Below are 24496 nucleotides of genomic sequence, written 5' to 3'. Positions count from 1 at the left end.
ATCCTTATAATGGGCTGATCTTGACATCGGAATAACTGGCCCTTGGTAGCTATTGAGGGCTTGAGAGCTTCGCTTCACCTCAGGAAGGAGTACTCTCGCAATGGAGGCCTTATCGAGGATGAGCGTTGTTAAGGACCGTGTCAAGGGGCCTCCTGACTCGTCCGCACAGGGGCGCGGGAGCGCGGGCGGAGCGCGGGAGCGCGGACGCGCGGACGAGCGGAGCACACGGGACTTGGCTTCAGCTTTGATGCTGCGCCCTCCTAGCCCTGCAGTGTCCCGATTTCGGAGAGAGCAAGGTGAGAGGCAGGCTCCGCGGAGGAGCCCACAGCGAAGACTTAGAAGGACAAGTGACGAAGAAGGAACTAAGATTCAGAGTGAGGAATACATGTCTACTAGTGCTACTATAAATACTAACTAACACATGTATGTAGTGAGGCTTAGTATGTAAGTACACATGTAGGTGAAACATGTAACAAGTGAATCCAAGTGCTGCGCACCATGCATAGGCCGCGAGGGCGGAGCCTGAGGGGCTCCGAGGGTCCGAGTATCCGAAAGGGGCGTAGGGGGGAACCCCTAAGGGGGCGTGAGGACTGGTATATGACAAGCGTGGAGTATACTAGTAGCAAGGGAATATGAATCTCACTTTCAAATAATTGACATCTTGCCTCGATATCCGAGGGGTAAAGGACTTTGCGTAGAGGAAGTCCGGGGTAGTCGAATCAGCTTTCTTCCAATGGGTATATCTACCCCCAAGCAAATCAGCACCGACACGCGCAGCGGACAGTGCTATTCGTCTGAAATTTTTGAAGCGGCAAAGGTCTTGATCGCCCTTGTGACATTCAAGGCAACTTGACAGAGGGTGCGCATACTTCTCTACGAAAGTGATGCAATCTACATCTTGCAGAGTATAGACATTTTCCTCGATATTGAGGTAATCTTCCCTGTCGGAGTCGAGTTCCATAACGAGGGCTACGGTGTAGTAAGGACAGGCTACTATATTAGGGAGTCCAACAACACCGAAGTGACCGAGTCTCGCTTAAGGTTGGAGCACTATATTAGGAAGTGCAACATAACGTGCAACAGTAACACGCAGGTACCTCACTATTAATATTGTGCTACCACCTGCTACGTGTAAGGGGACACTTCTATTTTCTCTCCTTTCCTTCATTCCATGGACTCTTACCTACATTCCCTTCATTCCCCTTCGTTCCTTTTCGCTCCCTTTCCTTTCCACTTCCTTTCCACCCACTCCTTTCGCATCCGAGCCGCGTCCGGTGACTCCGGAGTCTTCCTGCACTCCGGACACTTCGGACTCGCTCGGACTCGTCTCGGACACTTCGGACTCGCTCGGACTCGTCTCGGACACTTCGGACTCGCTCGGACTCATCTATACTCTTCGGGGCTCGTCCGGGTTACCTCTATCCTTTTCCCCCACTTCATTACTCTTCGCCCTTACTTCCCCAAGTCGCTGGCACGACTCCTGTGCATTTACCCTCCACTTCATTATCACATGTTTCCTTGTACCTTGTGGTATTTGTTCGGACTTGTGGCTGGTGTACTGTACAGTTATCCTGCATTCCTCTCACGCTACTACAGTATATACTTCGCTTCCTAGCATGGAGAATCCTTATCCTGTTCTCTTTGGATTCTCCCTCTGCTAGGTGAGCAGCCCTCTCATGTATTGTAGTTAGCCTTATTCATTATCTTTGGATTCTCCCTCTGCTAGGCCTGCGCTGTCGGCCATCTTGAGGTTGCCCTTACAGCAGAACAGGATCTCCCATTCTGGCACCAGAGCCCTACAGAAAACGTCCTGCGCCACTCCGGACTCGTTCTCGACGTCTCTCCGGTTTTGCGGACATTCCGGACGCTCTCCTGCTACTCCCACCCACCTCTGAGGACCCAAGGAACTCCATCCCTCGCTCCCCTGACGACTCCGAAATGCCGGGCGCTTCCAGTCAGATCCCGCCGTCCGAGCCAGTCGCTTCAGGACCGGACTCCGAGACTTTGCAGACCTTGTGGGCTCAGACGTACGAACACCAAACCCAAATCAGCTCCATCCAGGATACACTTGCCCGAATCGAAGGACTCCTCTTAACACCCCGTCCGACTACTCCGAAAACGACTCCGGACTCCGAGCTGAGGGGCACCAAAGCCTCCCAGCACGCCCCGAGTCGATCCGAAAACACCCCGCGTTCCCGTTTGAAGCCCGCCTCTCCCCTGATCTTCGACGGAAACCGCAAGGATGGTCGCGCGTTCTACAACGCGTGCTCCATCTACTTCCAGCTCTGTCCGGACCACTTCCCAACCGAGCAGGCCAAAATCCTCTGGTGTCTCTCCTTCTTCCAGAAGGATCGAGCTAAGGAGTACGCGGACATGGTGCTCCGGAGTCCGAAGGATCCATACTTTGCGTCCTGGGCCGCCTTCGCAACCGAGTTCCGGACTCGCTTCCTTCCGGATCGGGAACGCGAAGCCGCCATGCTAAAACTGGAGTCCACCCGGTACCACCAAGGGCGTCGGACTTTCCAGGAGTACCTCGACGAGTTCCGGGACCTTGTAGACCAGTCCGGATACACTGAGGGCTCCAACATCACGATGAAGTTCCGCCGCGGATTGGACTCCATCATCCAGAGCCGTGTTGCCGAGTCCGCAGACTGTCCGGACGAGGATGACTTCGAGGAATGGTACAAGGCAGCACAGCGGGTTGCTGACAACCGTGCTGCTAACCAATCCTTCCACTTTGGCATGCACTCCGGAAACTCCGGACACTCCGGATCCCTCGTCCGACCAGCAGCCAGCTCCGGAGTCGCTCGGACTCCTGCGGGTGTGCTCCCCACGCCTCGGACTCAGCTCCCGCCTCTGCAACCCCGCTTCCAACTTCCGCCTCCTCCGAAGGCTCTCTCACCCGGTGTCCCCATGGACGTCGACCACACCCGCTCCCGGCCCGCCGCTGCACAGCTCTGCTACCGATGCGGCAAGCCCGGCCACATGTCCCGCGAGTGCCCACTTCGGTACGACGTCCGGTTCATGACCACCGAGGAGCGGATGTCTGCCATTGAAGATCTCCTGACCGCGGCCGATGTTGTAGAAAGTGTGGGGACTTCGGAAGGAATAGACGATGAGGGAACGGCCCCGGTTGAGGAATCGGACACGGCGGATTTTGTCCGGACCAACGAGTGATCAGTGCGACCTCCTTGGTAAATAACCGATTTGCTTGTCTTAGCGTAGACGAAATAGACGATTCCAATCACTCCGATGATTCGTCCGACGTTAAGCAAGCAACTCCAGTTACAATCCGCACACTCCGAAGGTTTCGCCCGCAGTGGGAACGGCGGCTACCCAGTAGCTATAAGATCTCCGCGCTGCCCGGCAAGCTTTCGCTAGATATACCCGTTGAAGTGCAGAGCACGGATACACAACACAGATGCACCCTGCAGGCCCTGGTGGACTGCGGAGCCACCGGAGTCTTCATGCATCCGCGCTTTGCTGATGCCCATGGTTTCACCCGACGCAAGCTGTCCGCTCCGATTCCGGTCTTCAACGTTGACGGATCACCGAATGAGAACGGATCTATCTCCGAAGTCGTGGACCTTGTACTCCGGTTCAAGGATCACACGGAACGGATGCTTTTCGCAGTCACTAACATCGGACGGCAGGACATCATCCTCGGATACACCTGGCTTCGGAAGCACAACCCCGAGATTGACTGGCAGACAAAGGAGGTGACCATGAGCCGCTGTCCGTCCGGATGCGACACCTGTCGGAAGGAGTTCCGCCATGACAAGCTGACCTGACGCAAGGAGTCCGTACGACTCCGAGAGTGTCGTACAGGTCCGATGCCAAGGGTTGAGGAACTGCACTCGGACGATCTCCCAGAGCTTCACGACTGCGAGGGAGATGATGAGGATGACAATGCTACAACTCCGGACGACTCCGGACTTGAGAGGGGCGACCGTATCTTCGCAGCTATTCCTCCTCCAACTCCGGAGTACCTTCGGAGTCTTCGGGAAGGACATATCCGGGCTTCGGAGACAGTCTCGCAGCGCCTTGCATTGGCTTTCCAGCGCAACAAACCCCACGATCCTCGGAACAGCGCAGTCCCGGACTTCCTCCAGGAATTCAAGGACGTCTTCGCAAAGGAGTCCTTTGATGAATTGCCCATGCCGTGTCCGTGGGACCATGCCATTGAGCTACTGGACGGAGCGGAACCGACCTCTACCAAGTGCTACCCACTCTCCCCGGCGGAGCAGAAACAGCTGGACGAATTCCTGGAAGAAAATCTCCGGACTGGTCGGATCCGCCCCAGCAAGTCACCCATGGCTGCCCCGGTGTTCTTTGTTAAGAAGAAGGATGGATCGCTCCGCTTGGTCCAGGACTACCGGAAGCTCAACAACATGACTGTCAAGAATCGGTACCCACTTCCGCTCATCTCGGACTTGGTGGACAAACTCCGGAATGCTCGCTACTTCTCCAAGCTTGACGTACAGTGGGGCTTCAACAATGTCCGGATCAAGGAGGGTGATGAGTGGAAGGCCGCATTTCGGACTACGCACGGACTCTTCGAACCGTTGGTAATGTTCTTTGGACTGACGAATAGCCCATCTACCTTCCAGACCATGATGAACGACCTCTTCCGGGAGCTCATTACGGAAGGTGTGGTCATTATCTATCTGGATGACATTCTGATCTACACCAAGACGCGCGAAGAGCATCGCCGGGTCCTCAGGCGTGTCCTAGAGATCCTCCAGCGGAACAAGCTCTTCCTCCGAGCGGACAAGTGCGATTTCGAGCAGACCAAGGTGGAGTATCTCGGAGTCGTCATCTCTGAGGGTAAGATCGAGATGGACCCCGTGAAGGTCTCCGGAGTTGCAGACTGGCCGACCCCTCGGACTCGGACTGAACTCCAATCCTTCCTTGGGTTCGTCAACTTCTACCGCCGCTTCATCAAGGACTACTCGCATATCGCCCGGCCTCTCTTCGACCTCACTTGCGCAAAGGAATGGCAGTGGAACGACTCCGCTCAATCCGCTTTTCTTCGGATCAAAGAGCTGATCACTTCGGAACCTGTTCTTGTCTTTCCGAAGGAGGATCGGCCGTACCGGGTTGAAGCGGACTCGTCGGACTATGCTACGGGTGCAGTCTTGTCGCAACTGGATCCGGATGATGGTAAATGGCATCCTGTCGCATTCTACTCTAAAAGTCTACAGGCTGCGGAGCGGAACTACGAAATACACGACAAGGAGATGCTTTCAATCATCCGGGCGCTCGAAGAATGGCGGCACTACCTTGAAGGCGCAGAGACTCCGTTCGAGATCTGGACAGACCACAAGAACCTGGAGTACTTCATCAAGGCCCAGAAGCTCAACCGCCGTCAAGCCCGCTGGTCGCTATACCTCTCCCGCTTCGACTTCACTCTCCAGCATTGTCCGGGTCGGACTATGGGTAAACCGGACGCTCTCTCGCGACGCTCGGATCATTCGGATGGTAAGGATGACAACAAGGATGTGGTGATGCTCAAGCCTTCCTACTTTGCTGTCCGTGCCACGGGTGTCACTCTTGAAGGGGAGGAGAAGGATATCCTCACGGCTATCCGGACTGGAGTGCGAGATGCGAAGTTTGAAGACGCAGTGGCAAAGGCGGCAGAGGAGCTGAAGAAGACCCAGGGCAGTCGCAAGACAGTCCGAAGTGCGGAATGGTCCCAATCGGACGGACTCCTCATGTTCCGGGGTAAGATCTACGTTCCGGACTCACCGGATTTGCGTCGGACTATTGTAGCTCAGCACCACGACACCAAGGTCACAGGACACGCCGGCAGATGGAAGACCCTAGAGCTCGTTTCGCGCAGCTACTGGTGGCCCAACATGTCCCGGTACGTCGGATCCTACACCCGCCATTGCGACCTCTGTCTCCGGACGAAGGCCCAAAGGCATCCGCCCATGGGTGAACTTCATCCGCTTCCCATTCCGGATGAACGCTGGGATCGCCTGAGTGTTGACTTCATCGTCGAGCTTCCGGAGTCCGATGGGTTTGATGCTGTCATGAACGTGGTCGACTCCGTAAGCAAACGCGCCCACTTCATTCCGACTCACACCACAGTGTCTGCCCTCGGATCCGCAAACTTGTACCTGCAGAACGTCTGGAAGCTGCACGGACTCCCTCGGTCCGTTGTGTCCGACCGGGGTCCGCAATTCGTTGCAGAGTTCACCCGAGAAGTCTACCGGATGCTCGGAATCAAGCTGGCTGCCTCCACTGCGTACCACCCTCAGTCCGACGGACAGACGGAACGGACCAACCAGGAACTCGAGTCCTATCTCCGGATCTTCGTCGGAGAGCGTCAGGATGACTGGGCTCGCCTCCTACCTATGGCGGAGTTTGCGTACAACAACCGGGTCCATGCGTCCACTCAGCAGTCACCCTTCCTCCTGGATACCGGCCGTCATCCTCGTCTCGGGTTCGAACCTCATCAGCCACCGTCTCGGATGGAGTCTGCAAACGAGTTTGTAGACCGGATGAAATCTGCAGTCGACGAGGCTCAGTCCGCGTTGGTCAAGGCTCAGGACGACATGAAGCGCTACTACGATCAGCGTCGGACTCCTGCTCCGGAGTACCAACCGGGTGACAAGGTCTGGCTGGACTCGTCGGACATCAACCTTGCCCGACCCTCCCGGAAACTCGGACACGCACGACTTGGTCCTTACAAGGTCATCCGGAAGGTTGGCAAGGCAGCGTACCGGCTCCAGCTCCCTCCGGGTTTATCCCGTCTCCATCCTGTCTTCCCCGTGGTCAAACTCTCTCCCTTCGTTCCGGACCCCATCCCAGGTAGACGCCCTGTCGCTCCGCCACCTCCGCAGCTCGTTGACGGAGAAGAGGAGCATGAGGTAGAAGAGGTCCGAAATAGCAGACGGTTCGGTCGGGTCCTGAAGTATTTGGTGCGCTGGCGAGGCTATGGTATCAAGCACGACTCCTGGGAGCCCGCGAGCAACCTCCAGCATGCCGCCCGGAAGGTCAAGGACTTCCATGATCGTCACCCGGACGCAGTACGCGTACTCCGGACGAGTCCGATGAATCCGACGACTGCTCTACCTCTCCGGATGACTCCTGCAGCACTGGACCAGTCCTGGGAGCGTTGGCGCAGTCGGAAGGCTCCGGGCTCTGCGCAGTCGTACTTCGACATCTTCTCGCAGCAATCCGGAGTTTCGGGGTTGGTGAATTCATGGCGCGGCAGGCAGGAATCTTCGCGTCGGGTCGCCGCAACCTTGAAGGGGGGGTGATGTAAGGGGACACTTCTATTTTCTCTCCTTTCCTTCATTCCATGGACTCTTACCTACATTCCCTTCATTCCCCTTCGTTCCTTTTCGCTCCCTTTCCTTTCCACTTCCTTTCCACCCACTCCTTTCGCATCCGAGCCGCGTCCGGTGACTCCGGAGTCTTCCTGCACTCCGGACACTTCGGACTCGCTCGGACTCGTCTCGGACACTTCGGACTCGCTCGGACTCGTCTCGGACACTTCGGACTCGCTCGGACTCATCTATACTCTTCGGGGCTCGTCCGGGTTACCTCTATCCTTTTCCCCCACTTCATTACTCTTCGCCCTTACTTCCCCAAGTCGCTGGCACGACTCCTGTGCATTTACCCTCCACTTCATTATCACATGTTTCCTTGTACCTTGTGGTATTTGTTCGGACTTGTGGCTGGTGTACTGTACAGTTATCCTGCATTCCTCTCACGCTACTACAGTATATACTTCGCTTCCTAGCATGGAGAATCCTTATCCTGTTCTCTTTGGATTCTCCCTCTGCTAGGTGAGCAGCCCTCTCATGTATTGTAGTTAGCCTTATTCATTATCTTTGGATTCTCCCTCTGCTAGGCCTGCGCTGTCGGCCATCTTGAGGTTGCCCTTACACTACGTCGTCACAAACCCTCTCTTTCACAGATCCTAGCACGTTTTTGGGCCCTCACATACTTCTGAATGTCAGCAAACGCACTACCACGAGCGTCACGGAAGCGGAGTCTCATGGGTTGCCCGTCGCATCTAGGGGAAGAATACGCCTCGTGTGAGGCCTATCTCAGCCATATCTCTACTTGTTGGGGCGCAAATGAAAGAGGGTTACGAGGTAGCCAAGTCTCGACCAAAAGAGGAGGTCATTGAACGACGTAAGGGGATTGCAGAAGAGTTTGGGGCCGACTTCGAATGTTAGTGAGTATATAGGCATCTCCTCATGAGAAGCAGTACCTAATCTACTCCTTTTCCTCATTTGTATTTCAGTTCGTTTGGGCGAACCCACACAGACTTATAGCTGCATTCTATCGTTTTCGCCCTTGTTCACACTCATTTCTTGTTCCTACTCAATCTCCGCGCATTATTATCGATCTTTCGCCTGTCACGTTCGACTCCACCTCTGAACATCACCGAAGTAGTAGAGCTTTGCCTGACTTTGAATATAGCATCCAACCGGATCCATATACATTTACGCACCATTTATATTTCCTCGAATAATTGCTTGCGCTCGCGATTGTACCACGTGGGTAGTCATCATAATAGTAAAATACCACAGACCCCTCCCTTTGTGTGGAGTTCCCTTTGTCTACAAGGCTCCTCTCGTCCAAGCTCTGCTCTCGTTCAAGCTCTTTCATACCACCATCTCGCACAATCCTTGCTACTTCCCTATTCAATGGCTGCCTCTACCGTTGGCGAAGCAGTCATGATCGCTGTGGCTATGGCGGCTACGCGGTACCTCCCTTCGACATCTCGAACAGTACGTGCACATGTTGACTCTGCCTGATTCCCCTTCTTACAATGATGATTTTGTAGCCTCCTACAGCAACAAGAAATACCAACCAGCCGTCTGGTGACATTTCTGAGGGACGAGACGCCTCAGTGCCTCCCATTGCCACTCACGCCACCGACTTATCCTCGCATTTCGAGGTCTCCGAGACAGAGTTATCAACTGGATGCCCAACCAACCAGCCGTCTGGTGACATTTCTGAGGGGCGAGACGCCTCAGTGCCTCCCATTGCCACTCACGCCACCGACTTATCCTCGCATTTCGAGGGCTCCGATCCTTCTGTTCCCACTTCGCCATGGACTAGTCCTATATATGAAAAATCCTGCCTCACCTCGAATTCCAAAATAGTCGTTACAAACTGCCCACCACCACTCGCTCAATCGAGTTATCACTTAGATCCTGCATCGTCTTCGCCACAGACCGATCTTGCATTGGATTATGGGGCCGTTGGAAGTTGCCCAGAGCTTCACGGGACCCCGACAGAATCTACCATAGATCCCGAACGCGACATTCTTGTATCAGCTTTATCGCAGCTTTCCCTTCACCCTACCTTCCAGCCGCGGCCACGGGCATCGTGTATAGATCACGCAGACCCGTATTGTGCTACCGGTTCGAGCGTTGGAGTCGCGCCCCAATGTCGGTTGGCTGCTCAGGTCAGAGAATTTCGCATTCCGTCGTCTTTTACTTCATGGAGTATTGTCCATCTACACTAGGCTATCGGGATTGAACTAGAGAGTCTGAGTAAAAAGGTCCGGGTGGGGAAAACCCTCCTTGCAAACGTAGTGGGTATTCTCAGAATATACTACTCTGCGGCTGTTACTGACTAACGTGCAGAAGTCCACATTCCACACTTATCGGAAAAAAGTCCAACGGCAGAAACGGGCTATGAGGCACGCTGTAAGTTCCTCCGAGAATCATTTGCCTCCTAGTTCTAACTCGGACGCAGGTATCTACGCTTCAATTACGTGGAGTGCGCTTAGCAGCGCAGAACTATGAACTCAAGATTGAGGCTCGTTTTGTTCTTGATGCTCTGCCTGGCTGCCACTTATACTTGATGTCTTATTCATCAGAATCAATGTAGACATAACTTGGAATCGATGAATCGCGAACTCAAGAGAGGAATAGAAGACACTCAGCAACAGGTCCGTCATATAGCTGTTACATTTCTCAAAACTGATCAACTAACCCTCAATACCCCGAAGCTCGGGAATATGATCAAATCACAAAAGGCTGTAATCGAGGCCCATCTCAGTACCCTCAAGTCCTCGCACAACGAGGAGCTCGCAAGAGCGAAAGATGACGCCGAGAAAGAGGTTTGTCAATGCCTCACAGTGGACATTCTGCCTGACCTTTTTATGCTCAAGCTCGTCAGCCTGCGCTGCCAGATAGAAACATTGAAGCATGCGGCATTGGACCAGGTTTGCTTCTCACTTCATTCGTTGGGCTTTTTTAACATTTAATGTCTTTAAAGTCCATAGCTTTAGAGACGTGCAATCAGGAGCTTGTCCGGACCAAGGATGACGCCGAGCAAGAGGTTGGTCGTTGCCTCATGACAGAAACTGTCCTGACCTCCTTCAAGCTCATTAGCCTGTGGTGCCAGATAGAGACACTGAAACATGGGGCATTGGACAAGGTTTGTTTCTCGCCTCATCCGCTTGGTGTTGTTAGCATTTACTGTCATTCAAGTCTGCAGCTTTAGAGATATGCAATCGGGAGCTCATCCGGACCAAGGATGACGCCGAGCAAGAGGTTGGTCATTGCTTCATGACGGAAACTGCTGTCCTGACCTCCTTCAAGCTCATCGGCCTTCGAGGTCAGATAGAGTCGCTGAGCAGCGTCGAATGAGGTTTGCCTCCCGCTGTACTCGCCTGGTTACGTTGACCATGACGCGGAATTTAGCTGCACGAAATCATTCATACACACGAACGGAAGGAAGCCCTAGTGAGTCAAACGTCTTTCATTGTTTTCCATCTGAATTCTCCAGATAAGCATGCATTTTCAGACAGAAATGGACATACAGAGGCGAATAGTCCAAACCGAGGTCAAGGTTCTCTTTTTTGTATAAAATTTTTCTTATCCCCCGTTCAGGCCTTGCAGCATGTTGCAGCAATGCAAGCAGAATTCGGAATCCTAACCAAGGAGGTGGGTGCATAGAAAAAGCCAGGATAACGTCTTCTTACCGTGAATAAGCTCCAAGCGCGTTATCATGAAGTGCCATTAGTCCCGGTGATACAAAGACTTCATTCCCAGGTGAGTTTACGTGTCTCCCAAATGAAACACAGCTGAAGAATCACGGTGATAGATTCTAGAGCTTTCCTCAGCTCTGCAATGGGGAGGTCCAATACAAAGTCCATATCAGGTCGGTTTCGTCCCAAGCCCACACCCAAGTCGACCTTAACATCGATGTAGGTTGCCGCAGAACACGGGATGGCCGCGAGAGGTGCACAGTCACAGGGTCACTCCCATTTTCAATGCACACAGATACCCGATGTCGAAGCGAGAGTCGTCCAAACGGACTCTCGGCGAACTTTATCCAAGGGCATCCAAGTGCGGTGCACTCGAAACGGAGAAACTCAAACAGAGCATTTGCCAAAGTCGGACAAGAGCGTCCAGCTGCGTTGCACGCGTACAGGCCAAGCACAGACGGAGGCTCAACCTACATCTGACAAGAGTGTCCAGCTGCGTTTCATGCGCACTGGCCAAGCGCAGGCGAAATCTTCACCACCATCGCACATAGTACAAACACAGACCGAGCCTCCTCAAGCATCTACGCGCTTAGAGGCCGAGTCCGGTCGTGAGGCTTTGTCCTCGCCGGTTCCTGCTCAGGAAGCTTTGACCCCGATGACTCCCACAAGAATGGCGTCAACGTCGGCATCAACGACTTCGTTCACTTTCAGGATGACCGGATCTCCTAGTTGTAGCATAATGCGCTCTGGACGACCGAATTCTCCTCGGAGACCTAGAGAAACCATTTCTCGCGGAACGTCAATTGAGCCTGTCGCCGGAGCCCCCGATGCGGGTATGAGGAAACGGGGACGTTCTGCCTCGAATAGCCCCGAAGGGGATACCCATGGCAAAAGGCGGAAGCCCAGTGAAGACAGCGGAGATCTTGATGACCCATTTGAAGATACCCAACCAGAAACACAACCTTTGACATCGGCAGATGTGAAGGAACTTACCGCCAAACAGATAAACCATTTGCTTGCTGCCCTCAGAAAAGTCGGCGTGAAGTTTCCCAACACAAAGTCACCCAAAGTGGAAACTCGACGCAGGTGGTTGTTCGATGCCCTCGCCGGGCCCATCACGATCACTATTTTCGAGGCTCTGACATTGCCTGAGACGGACATTGTTCAAAAATAGTACATCATTATATTTTTTATTTACTCAGAGGTGCAGCCAAGCTGCCCCGATGTTAGGACAATTCGCATTACCAAAAGAGGTAGTTCATCGCTAGTTGTCCAGACACATGCATTGCCAAAGATGGTAGTCCATGTGCATGCTACCAAAAGCAGTAATGCAGCCAGAGCAAGCGCTCAAGCGCAGTTGATCAGTCGCAGTTTCGAAATTCAGCGAGTGCCGCATGGGGTGATGTCGACAACCTTGCCATCGAGACTGGTTGAACTCGGGGGGTCTCGCTATCGAGGTCAGTTCACGCTCTGAATACGTGTTGTGCTGACTGCGTTGGTGTTGATTTGACTAATTAGGATACTATCCATGTCCTCTGATGGCATCTTATCTGTGCTGAAGGTACCGGTGCAAGCGAGCACCTAATGGCGCGCTTCGACAAGCCACGACAATCACGAAGACGGGGCTACGATTTGGACGACTCTCGCACCACGAAGGATCCCCAATCGTTACAAAATGGGCTACATCCTTCCCCACATCCTCCTCCTCTCTCCACGCCGCTCTCCACGCCTTCCATCTCTAGCCGCCATCGATATCCCCGCACCTACAATGGGTGAATGCGTGCAGGAGAAGCAGACGCGGGTGAGAACGACGAACGGGGAGGAGTACGCGTGTCAGTTAGTAAATGAACAATACCGCAAAGACGATGACGACTAGCCTTATCGCAATATATTACCTCGCGAGCACGATTGCATACGCCGAAGCTAACGTTTACGTAGATGCGAACACGGCGCCGCTGGGTTCTGGAACGAAGGAAAGGAAATCAGCAAGGGGAGTAGATTGCAAACGAAACGAAACACCTATGTAACCGTGGATGCGAACGAGAACGACGACGATAACTCGACGACGATGACGATAACTCGACAACAACAACGATAACTCGACAACAACAACAACAACTCGACGACGACGACGATAACTCGACGACGACGACGATAACTCAACAACAACAACGATAACTCGACAACAACAACAACAACTCGACGACGATGACGATAACTCGACGACGACGACGACGAGGTGGAGGAGGAGGAGGAGAGGTGGTGAGGAGATGGATAACACGATCCGAAACCACGAAACCACGAAACCACGAAACCACGAAACCAACGAAACCACAAGACCTCGATGGAGAGACTAGAAGCAAATGACGATATAACGGGTGGACAGGTGAACGACGAATGATTGAGGACGAATGGTAAACGGTACGAGGACCGATGAACCAGCGCGGATAGAAAGAAACCAACGAGAAGAAACTCGACGCCCAACGAAGGGAATACGCACCGATGAACGAGAACACGCATCATCGCGATCACCACCACATCACCACCGTCGTCGTGTTTGTGTTCCTTTCGATACACCCCCAGTCGAGTTGCACGAACGTTAACGTTGAGCGTTGTGGCGATTGGCGAGTCGAACACGGCGACTGGAATGCGAGTGCGAGACCATGAAGACGACGAGGATTACGGATACGCGGATAGAGTGTAGGGAGAGAAGAGAGAGGAAGAGGAACGTAAAGAGAGAGGGATGTACGGATAGTGAAGTGCGCATAATCAGGACGTTGACGCCGTAAGCAGTCCCGCCAACTTTGGTGCGAGAGTTCGACGCCGTAAGCAGTCCCGCCAGCTTTGGCGCGCGAGTTCGACGCCGTCATCGTGCCCACCTCTCACCACCATCATCATCAGTACAAAGTAAGTGGTGCACCACTCTCAACCTCATTTTCTAACACATTTCAACCCAGCATCTCAAAAAAACAAACATGCGAGCTTGGTATTCGCCTAACACTCCACGCCCTGTCGCCTGGCTGGCCTTTGTAGAGGTCCTGGTACGCAATTTCGGCGTCCTTCGCCCTATGGACAACGTTGTCATCGTGTAAGTGTTCTGTATTCTTTTCTACTACGCTAACGCACACCAATTTGTAGCGACGCTTCCGTGACGCCTGCAGGCGCATTATCGTCATCTATCCACGTTTTTCGCAGCCAAAACGGCGGCGATTGGATTCTAACCATCACGATCGACGACGACGACGACAATCTGGTATCCCGACGCGGGTTTGGGCACCAGGTAGTGCCGTTCAACCCGCAGGATTACATGGAAATTGATCCTTTCCATGTATTGATCGCGTACACCATTTGTCTTTTTTTCTTGTAGCACTTGGCTTGCAGCTATAAATTCATCATACAACCTATGTACATTATTGTGAATACATTCTAGTATATTTTCAACGTAAGATCTCCTATGATACTTAGAATACTGCCTTCGTCGATATGCGGGAGATATCGTAGTTTACATCCTAAATACACGCTATCAGGGATACATTAACTATATCGGGAATGATATTTAGAATATCATCAGGTTCTCTCCGACAGATAAAGGGCTCATGATAATCTGAATACTAACTGTGGTGATTTTTAGAATAACATCTTCAAGATCATCATGTTATTTTTGTAGGTGGAAGGCTGGTATTAATCTCATTTATTCCCCCATAATACCAGTGCCAATACTTGAGAAATATTTAAATTACAACTTGGATTGATATGATAATATATATTTTGAACAATAAACTGAATTACTCTACAGTATCTACGGTGGGAATAAGCAGAAGTGTGTTGTTTTACCCTCACAGTACCATCTCCGTATCACTCGTGCTTTTATGGGCATTTGCCCGCAGTGCCGCAGACGTACTATCTGCGTGCCAAGGTCACCACGCCGCCGTCCACAGCAAGACCTCCAGCTCATCGGCACGTTTCTCTCTTGGCGCTGTTGCTCGTATCTCCCAACCCTCGCCCTCTATCGATGCCGCCACGGTACCCCTCGCCCAAGTAGACCAGTACTCGTGTGCCCATCATTCAGGACTTCGGGGCTGCAAAGCTTCATCACTTGTCGCCAAGCGTCCTGGAGGAAAAGATGAATGCATCCATAACGACAGCATTGACAGTACGAGGACGGTAGAGGGGAATGCGGACACCGCTTCTCTAAGGCGTTGAAAGCTGTCTCTTTGTCTCTCTCCTCGTTCCGAAGGGGCGGAGAGAGAGGAGAGAGGGCATGGTGGAGGCAAGGGACTAGGCCTCAACGTCAACGTCAACGTTCAACGCTAGTGGGTGCGCCACAAGCAGCATAGAACTCTGGGGCGACACTGCCCGTGCTTGGCTCAAGCGGAGGAGAACTCGCAGATACCTGCGTACCGTTTCCTATATTGGCTCCCCGTCACTTTCCTTTTCACTGACGATGTCCCCACTGCGACTGTTCTTCTACAATCTACCAGGCCTCGACTGTTACCCTGCCTCCCTGCATAGAGCGGACTCTCTTTCTCTGTTCATGGACCTCGCCAATTATCTCGTCCTTGTCCGCCCCGTTAACGCACCCGTTTCGCCCTAACACAAGCGCATGTATCTCCCCCTCATACCAGCTCTCATATCCTCCCGCGCTGCCGCCCAACGTGCTGCGGATGATGCGTATGCGAGCGCCAGGTGGCATCGCTACTCCTCGCAGGCTCACACAGTGGAAATGGAACACCGTTCAGGCCCGCGAGTCAGTGGTTGAAGGTGGCAGAGAAAACGACAAGGGAGGCGTTGCGCGTGAACGCTTGTCTGATTGTCTGATTTTGGGAGCTGAAGCGACTGGGTATAAACACGCATATAGGGACATCTACAGGAGTGCAAGGACTGCTATGGAGGAAAGCGGGAATGCACGATTCGTCATGTCCCCCTGCTTCACGTCTCTGGGCCGCGACACATCCTCGGGATCATCAGGTCGTCGGCGAACACTCGGCTTCAATCCAGAATCAAGGAGCGCTGAAGGGGAGGTAGGGGGGTGCGAAGCAGAGGAGAGAACATGGCGGTGATAATGGTCCGGAAGAGGAAGAGGAAGGGGAAGACATCGTGAATCAGGATGCGATCTTCTTTGATTTAAAGGTCCGGTCTCCTGCGGTGTTTCCACTGCGTTTACCTCTTGACTTTTCTCGATTGCGCCACCATTAATGCATGTATTTCCTGAGGGTCCCATGCGCCAGCAGCGCCGGTGGCGCGCCCGAACGATGATGAGGGACAGCAAGCAATATATGTGATGACAAGAATTCACTTGAAAGAGTTATGCCGCATTCCCAGGTGTCCATCTCTGCTGTTCTATCACCCGCTCCCACTGGGAACTACGTCAACCCTAGCGATTTACTTTACTCTGTCGTGTACGTCGCACGAATAGTAGGATATGGGATGCGAACCACGAGACAGTACCCAGTTTCCATACAGATTTGAGGGCCAAAAATATATACATACACCCCAAGGCGGAAATTACTCTGTCGTCAATCTCGGTTCGTATTTCAGGAAGTCAAAATTTGGTAAATGTCTTGTGGGCTCCCAACGCGAGTCTCAATATGGCCCCGCTCGCTGTGTACGTGCTTTGACAAAGCGACTGACTCTACGTGTTGATGGCTTTGCTTCCTGAGGTTGGGATTGGAACTGAGCCCGTCGGCGAGCCCGAGCCCGAGCCAGTAGCAGAGCTTGAGCTCGGGAGTGCTCCGTTTGCAGCAGTGAGTTGCTTGGGGGACTCATATGAACTACAGTTTTGATTAGATGGGAGAAACATAGGAAATGCGTGGATGTGAGTGGTTGAATACGAACTGGTGTTGGTGTTATTCCTCCCGCCAATATTACCGCCGTGGATAGGAGCCAAAAACGCGTCGCCAATGTTGTTGATGTAGTTGACAGTGACGGTACGATGTACGCTATTTATGGAGAAGGAATTCCCAGCAGAAACGGAATTCGCGCCGTCCAAGAATGAGATCTCGCGTGCGGAGATGGTGATGGTGAGGTCGTCTTGTTGGGACGAATGCGAAGGGAATTTGAGGTGGAGGTTGTTGAGGGACTGGAAAGAGCCACAGGGCGAGGGAACAGTTGGGGGAATCGTGGTGGCACTCCAATCAACACGTTCGATGAAGCTGAGGCTGGCGGAGATGGACAGTGTGAGATAGCATGGTCGATGATGGCCTCGATGGCGTATCAGCTGCGTCTCGGGCTCAGGATATTCGTCTTTGAACTGGGAATAAGGAATCCCACGCCGAACAGCATTTTTCGCTGCTACATCGCAAATGAGACGACAATAGCCAAGCATCGTGAAAGCATACCAGAGAAATAGTTGCCAGAGATTGAGGAAAGAGCATCCATGATGTCATCGATGACAGCGACGTCAGTATGACGGTCACTGATGTGTCGATCCTCCAATTTCTTCTTTCTGTGAGCAATTCAGAGTGGGTCATAGAGCAAGAAATTCAACGCACCATATCCTCGCGAATAAACCGAGTGCAGTCCTCCTGACTCGCAAATTCAACACAGAAACGGACATCGACATTTGCGCGTGGATAGTACAATCGCTCCTACGTCTATCAGCATTAGCCTCGCACACGCAGGAACATTTGTCCTCACCCGTTCTACCTTGTACCAGACAGTGGCTGTCCCAACAGAAAATGGGTTCGTAACCGCGATATGAGCCACATCGTGTTCATCATACACCGCTCGTGGAGCTACCTTATCAGCGTCCCTCTCAGTTGCCAACATCTCATGGCGCATATTTCTGTCCTCCAAATATTCTATTTCGAGGCCCTTCCTGAGGTATCTACGACATTTAGCTGCAGCATCTGCCGACTAGGGACCACACTCTGTACTCACTCAGGTTCAGGCGGCATCCAATTCAACACTTTGGGGCAGTCGATCCTCGTATACAGCAGCTCTCTCTCTCCCCAAGGCTGTGAATACAATGAAACCGTTGCTCCAGCACACCAGCTATCATCAAAGTCGACCCGAACACCTGTTTTTCGTTGCACACTCGTCAAGTTCTACGCGAGTGAAACACAAACAAAATAACTACCTTCAATATAGAAGGAGTAATTCGACCTTGAACCGACCCATTTGTCAGCCCTGCAACGTCCAAGTCCTCGTACTCACAAAATACCGGTCGCTCTGTCATAACGTCTACGCATGCTTCAGGCTGGACACGAGCGGCGCCAGATGGAAACAGATAATGTAGATGCAGGAGAGCGGGAGGTGGTCGTTCGAGCGAAGGAGCTGTAAAATCGTAGCGCGTACGTCTTGCTGGTTCGAGCATGCCTCACGGCAACCACGCCTCAAAGATCCCACGGATGTCACCCTCTCCTCATCCAATCATACCGCATTATCATTGATGGAAGCGATTCAGAGCTGTAGAGATCACACCTTTTGGCCGGTCCATCGGGCGGACCACCGCCAACCATACACCGCGCCCCCCTCCCGACTGTACACTTGCGCCGAGGTCGTGCTCACTGCTCTCCAGCAGTTTCATGGCGAGTTATCCATCCGTGAATACCCAGTCAATCAGCGAGCGGGAAGGCACCAATCATGGATGGGCAGGCCAACGGCCTCGAGGCAACATGGCTTCTCCCCCAACAAGGCAAAAAGTACATGGGATATGGGCGCTACAGTACAGTCATGGGCTGTAGAATCTCTCGGCGCCGCCGATCCGAATGCTTCGCTCGAGCGAAAGGTCTGAAGCTTCGGCGGTGCCACGACGAGGTATCGTGTGGTCAGTGGACTGCAAATGATACTGTTTCATGGGAGCATGCGGCGTAAATGAGAGGGGACGTAACCGTGAAAGAGGGTGTGGGTTCATTGTCGGTTGGCGCTTGTGTAGTGGACTCGGGGGAGGATAGAAGAGAGGTTCCTCAGTCGTATATCCGAGACGGGATCTATAGATTGGGTCCAATCGAACGGGAGGAGTCCTTAAACCAACGGCACAACGTAGGGACTGCGAAGAGTGTGCAACGGCTGGCTAGTGCGAAAGTGGTACATTCACAGCGGGCAGGGAGAGGCGTTCAATATTTCAAGCCACGATTCACGCAAACGGTCAAGTCGGGAAGGTACATGCGACGCGTTAGCGAGAGTGCAGAGTCATCGATTGGCGAAGATACGCCGCCGTGGAACGACGGGGGAGCTGCGGTAATTGCTATCGCTGACTCGAAGAGATGGCTGGATCTTCGGCGGGGACCATGAATTGAAGACAAGGGGTAGGAGAGATGAGCGCATTTGGTGATGTAGGCGTCGCAAACTGACCGGAATTATCGCAGACTTGAAGTGGTCGTCAACGTCCACGAGAGCCAACGGGCAGGGGGTGGTGAGTCACATGAAGCAGCAGTCGGTAGGACAGAGATCTGGTGGATAGAAACTATCAGTATGTCGTCAGCGAAACTGTTTGGTGTGGAACGTACATCAGTCCATCAGTCGGGGTCTTTCCATTCCTCCGCCATGCGTGCGGTATGCGGCCTACGCGTCTCGATCGTCGCCACGTGAGGTCCTCAGGCCTCAACTCCCTAGCGCGCACATGCGTTCTTTGCGCCGTCATGGTACCGACGTCGCAAGATCTGTACACATGGGTTGGCCACGGCGGACCTCAATGCAGCAGAACAGCCAGGCCTCCTAGACGGGCTACGCCGTATCTTGGATGACATTGGAAACACTGGCCGCTGCCTCGATTCGAATTGAGGATGGGTATGGAGCCGTTGTGGACGAGGGTGCGGGGATGTACAAGAATCAGCGAAAGTGCGATCTTCCGAGCCTTAGCTAATGCACGTAATCACCAGCGCACTGGTTGTGGATGCCAGAATCAGCGATGCGTCGATTCAGTACAGTCATTACCTCGAACAAGACAATCGTGATACGGGATCCCACCGACGAGATCGCAGCTTCGGAGCAGTCGCGAAACATCTTGGGGGGGGCGACGATGGTCATACACGATGGGAAGTACAAGGTGAGGATAACAGCGTATGGCTGAGATCTAGAGAGCTTCAGTGGTCCTCGAGCGAGACCGCAAAACCGATAATTATGATCCAAATCCACTGAGTGTACGAGGATCGTCTTGTCTCGAAGTACGCGTTGTATACAGCGGGAGTTACAAGGAGCTTCGGCCGTCCGCGTCAGCCCTATAATTCCCCGCTGCAGCTCATGATTCAGTGAGCTCGCGCTAGGTCAGCAAGGGAAACGCACCAAGGGGTCAGCAACTTTTACCCACTTTCCACCGCCGTAGCATCAACTGCGTCTACAAAGCAGAGCGCAAACCGAGTGTGGACGCGAGCCCTGGCTCTATTTGAGGTGTGTGCTTGCATAAGTCGCGTTTAGCATAAGCCGCGTTTAGACGTATTATGTGGCTCCAGGCGTTGTGGTGTCCGCTGAAGGAGTTTGGTAGAACGTCATTTACTCGGAAGAAATCCACTCGAGCTCATAGTTGGAAGGACGGATGTTCGGGCCGGCGACACCCGAAGCCAAATTCGCGCCCCCCACTGATGATTTTCTCGGTCGGTTTCGTTTTCTGCCGTTTACGACGTGCTCTGCCCCAAAGTCGGACCTCACAGAACACACGGTCAAAAAGCGTCTACTCCAGGAATCAGATGGGCCTTTCAAACTACACCTCCCCTGCCAAAAATCTTGGGCTCAGCTTCCCAAATCGTACGGATTCGTACCTCCTCAACACTTTGTGCCCATGATCTGCGTGAGGAGGAAGCGTGCAATGGCATGCATTTGGTGAGCTCGTCATACCGCGCTGTTGCTAGCACCCGACACTCTCAATTTCGAAAACTTCGACGTCGGTTTCTGATGGTCCTCTGCGCGCAGGTGATGATCGATGACGGTGAAAGTGCGAGCTTGCCACTAGCGGGTTGCTTGTCGTACTCTGAGATTGTCCGTATCCGCCCTTTCTCCCTCTGTCTCAGCGACTTCACTGTGTCCGCGCATCCTTCACGTTGATGTTGAAATGACTCTTGGCTCGACAAAACCTCGCTCACCAAAGCATATCTCTTCGTCGACTCCACCCCAAGACCCGCTCTTCTGAGGCTTCGACGCCTTGAGGCTTGCTGCAGTTGGCTACGCATCCACTTTGTCAGCCTATGGAGTCAATGTTCATTCAATGTCACGTCAACATGCACCTCGCTCAACATTACCCATACTCTTACCATATGATACCCACATTGATATATATTCCATACTGTGCCCTCTCCAATGGAGCTCGCATTGCACTCCTGCTTTGGCAAGTGGAGGATCGGGAGACGCGATACTATTGGTCAATGGACGGAAGCAGTTTGAACAGGGCGAGGGGAGGTATGCTATTGTCGGGTCGGAAACTACATTTTGCGAGGGAAGAGGATCCCCGACGTGTCGAGCATTCGAACACACCCAACGAGGTCGCTCGGTCTACGTCCGTCCTACACTCTCGTCATTAAGCTTCAGCGTGTCAGCTCCCGCGCTTCCGCTGCGCAACTCACAAGGAGCTCGTATCTACCGACATATCTACGTGGCAGGTCTGACTCCAGCGATGCAGGGCTCAAGAGCCGACGCTCTGATCCGCTCTGCCATTGCCGGGGAACTCTGCGTCGCAGTAGCAGATCGCATGTTGCGCTGCATCTTGATGTAATTGGTGAGGAAGACGAATACTGCAGACGTACTATCTGCGTGCCAAGGTCACCACGCCGCCGTCCCCAGCAAGACATCCAGCTCATCGGCACATTTCTCTCTTGGCGCTGTCGCTCGTATCTCCCACCCCACGCCCTCTATTGATGCCGCCACGGTACCCCTCGCCCCAGTAGACCAGTACTTGTGTGCCCATCATTCAGGACTTCGGGGCTGCAAAGCTTCATCACTTGTCGCCAAGCGTCCTGGAGGAAAAGATGAATGCATCCATAACCACAGCATTGAGAGTACGAGGACGGTAGAGGGGAATGCGGACACCGCTTCTCTAAGGCGTTGAAAGCTGTCTCTTTGTCTCTCTCCTCGTTCCGAAGGGGCGGAGAGAGAGGAGAGAGGGCATGGTGGAGGCAAGGGACTAGGCCTCAACGTCAACGTCAACGTTCAACGCTAGTGGGTGCGCCACAAGCAGCATAGAACTCTGGGGCGACACTGCCCGTGCTTGGCTCAAGCGGAGGAGAACTCGCAGATACCTGCGTACCGTTTCCTATATTGGCTCCCCGTCACTTTCCTTTTCACTGACGATGTCCCCACTGCGACTGTTCTTCTACAATCTACCAGGCCTCGACTGTTACCCTGCCTCCCTGCATAGAGCGGACTCTCTTTCTCTGTTCATGGACCTCGCCAATTATCTCGTCCTTGTCCGCCCCGTTAACGCACCCGTTTCGCCCTAACACAAGCGCATGTATCTCCCCCTCATACCAGCTCTCATATCCTCCCGCGCTGCCGCCCAACGTGCTGCGGATGATGCGTATGCGAGCGCCAGGTGGCATCGCTACTCCTCGCAGGCTCACACAGTGGAAATGGAACACCGTTCAGGCCCGCGAGTCAGTGGTAGAAGGTGGCAGAGAAGACGATAAGGGAGGCGTTGCGCGTGCACGCTTGTCTGATTATCTGATTTGGGGAGCTGAAGCGCTGAAGCTGAAGAGATGGGCACTCCGGTGCGGTTTTCAACCCGTAGGACCCACACGCAGACACAGAGCTTGTTGGCGGCAATACGACAGGCATCATAGAGGAGTATGGATATGAGTATTTCGAGCTCAATTTCGGTGCCTACAAGTTGCAGGAAGCACTGCTTCTCAGCGCTCCCGACACTGATGTCGCTATGGCCTCCACTGTGGTCGTGCCTTGGCGCAGGGAGCGACTCCACGTGTTGACGGTTTTGCTTCCCGAGACAACTGAGGCTGAGAGCGCTGAGGCGGAGGCGGAGGACGTCTGCGAGCCTGGGCCAGCAGCAGACCTTGAGCTCGAGATTGTTCCGTTGGCAAGCGTGAGTTGCTTGGGTGCTTCATATGAACTACCAGTTTGGTCAGATTGTCCTATCTGAGTAAATGGATGTGGATGTTTTAAAATACGAACTGGTGTTGGTATTATTCCTTCCACCATTATTGCCGCCGTTGATGGTACCTATGAATGCATCACCCATGATGGCATTGATGTAGTTGATGTTGACGGTGCGGTGCGCGCTGCTCAAAGTGAGTCCGTTCGCGAGCGAAATGGGATTTGTACCAGTTGAGAATGACATCTCACCCGCTGAGATGGTGATGGTGAGGTCGTCTTGGGGGGACGAATTGCGATCGTGCGAAGGGAATATGACGCGGAGGTTGTTGAGGGACTGGAAAGCGCCAGAGGGCGAGGGAAAAGTTGGGGGGATCGTGGTGGCACTCCAATCAACGCAGATAATGCTGCCGAAGACGAGAGAGATAGAGAGTGAGAGACAGCACGGTCGATGATGGCCTCGATGACTTATCAGCTGCGTCTCAGGCTCAGGATATTCGTCGATGAACTGAGACTCGGGAATCCCACGCCGAAGAGCGTTCTTCTCTGCTACATCGCAAATGAGACGACAATAGCCAAACATCGTGAAACCATACCAGACCGATGATCGTCATGGATTGGGAGAAGAGCACGAAGGATGTCACCGATGACAGCGACGTCCGTATCCTCGTCGGAGACGTGTCGCAGCTTCAATCTCCTCTTTTAGCATGCAATCAGAGTGTGTCACAGAGCAAGAAATTCAACGCACCATATCCTCGTGAAGAAAACGAGTGCACTCTTCTGAATTCGCAAATTCAATACAGAAACGGGCTTCGACTACTTTGGTTGTACAGTACGATCGAATCTACGTCTATCAGCATTAGGCTTGCACACGCGGGAACACTTGTCCTCACCCGATGTACCTTGAGCCAGACAGTGGCTGTCCCAACGGACAATGCGCGCGTAACCATGATATGAGCCTGATGCCGTTCATCATGCGCCGCTCGTTTAGCTATCTCATCAGCTTCCTCCTCAGTTGCCAACGCCTCTTGGCCCATATATCCACCTGCCAAATATTCTATTTTGAGGTCCTTCGCGAGGTCCCTATGACACTTAGCTGCAGCATCTAGGGAACACACTCAATACTCACTCGGGTTCACGTGGCGTCCAATGCAACACTTTCGGACAGTCTGTCGTTGTATACAGCAGCTCTCTCCCTCCCAGCGTATACAATGAGATAGTTGCTCCGGGACACCAACTATCGTCAAAGTCGATTCGAACACCTATGTTTTGTCACACACTCGTCAAGTTCTACGCGAGTGGAACTCAAACAAAATAACTGCCTTCAATATACAAGTCGCAAAACGTGCTTTAACCGATCCAATCATCAGCCACGCAACCTCCAAGTCCTTGACTCCGTACTCACTGGATTCCGGTCTCTTCGTCATAAGGCCAACGCATACTTCAGACTGAACGCAAGCCGCTGGAGAAGACCGCAGGGAAAGTAGGAACGGGAGAAAGGCTGTGGTTGTCGCGCTCACCTCACGCTGCCTCACGATAATCGCGCCTCAAACA

General features: G+C 53.1%; 4 protein-coding genes across 4 annotated transcripts; 1 reads left to right on the top strand and 3 right to left on the bottom strand.

Moving 5' to 3' along the window:
- Positions 1–260: 260 nt before the first annotated feature.
- On the bottom strand, positions 261–961 carry PC9H_002720 (uncharacterized protein; the record flags this gene model as incomplete). The annotated part of the gene is made up of 3 exons (XM_036772355.1): positions 261–334; positions 498–573; positions 644–961. The coding sequence occupies 3 exons, from the start codon at positions 959–961 to the stop codon at positions 261–263; spliced, it is 468 nt and encodes a 155-aa protein (XP_036626001.1).
- Positions 962–8669: 7708 nt separating this feature from the next.
- On the top strand, positions 8670–12143 carry PC9H_002719 (uncharacterized protein; the record flags this gene model as incomplete). Its single annotated transcript, XM_036772354.1, has 14 exons — positions 8670–8753; positions 8810–9436; positions 9497–9565; positions 9618–9680; positions 9854–9925; positions 9986–10201; positions 10255–10317; positions 10363–10416; positions 10470–10532; positions 10683–10724; positions 10872–10925; positions 10974–11033; positions 11086–11142; positions 11193–12143. 14 exons carry the CDS (start codon positions 8670–8672, stop codon positions 12141–12143), a joined length of 2475 nt encoding a protein of 824 aa, XP_036626000.1.
- A 4360-nt stretch (positions 12144–16503) lies between these two features.
- PC9H_002718 (uncharacterized protein) lies at positions 16504–17865 on the bottom strand (the record flags this gene model as incomplete). Its single annotated transcript, XM_036772353.1, has 6 exons — positions 16504–16721; positions 16805–17260; positions 17308–17407; positions 17461–17556; positions 17615–17795; positions 17849–17865. The coding sequence occupies 6 exons, from the start codon at positions 17863–17865 to the stop codon at positions 16504–16506; spliced, it is 1068 nt and encodes a 355-aa protein (XP_036625999.1).
- A 4589-nt stretch (positions 17866–22454) lies between these two features.
- On the bottom strand, positions 22455–23979 carry PC9H_002717 (uncharacterized protein; the record flags this gene model as incomplete). Its single annotated transcript, XM_036772352.1, has 5 exons — positions 22455–22950; positions 23020–23491; positions 23539–23641; positions 23691–23786; positions 23845–23979. The coding sequence occupies 5 exons, from the start codon at positions 23977–23979 to the stop codon at positions 22455–22457; spliced, it is 1302 nt and encodes a 433-aa protein (XP_036625998.1).
- Positions 23980–24496: the final 517 nt, after the last annotated feature.

Source organism: Pleurotus ostreatus, assembly GCF_014466165.1.
Source record: "Pleurotus ostreatus strain PC9 chromosome Unknown scaffold_11, whole genome shotgun sequence".
NCBI classification, from domain to species: Eukaryota; Fungi; Basidiomycota; class Agaricomycetes; order Agaricales; family Pleurotaceae; genus Pleurotus; species Pleurotus ostreatus.
This window is presented reverse-complemented; position numbering and strand designations above follow the sequence as displayed.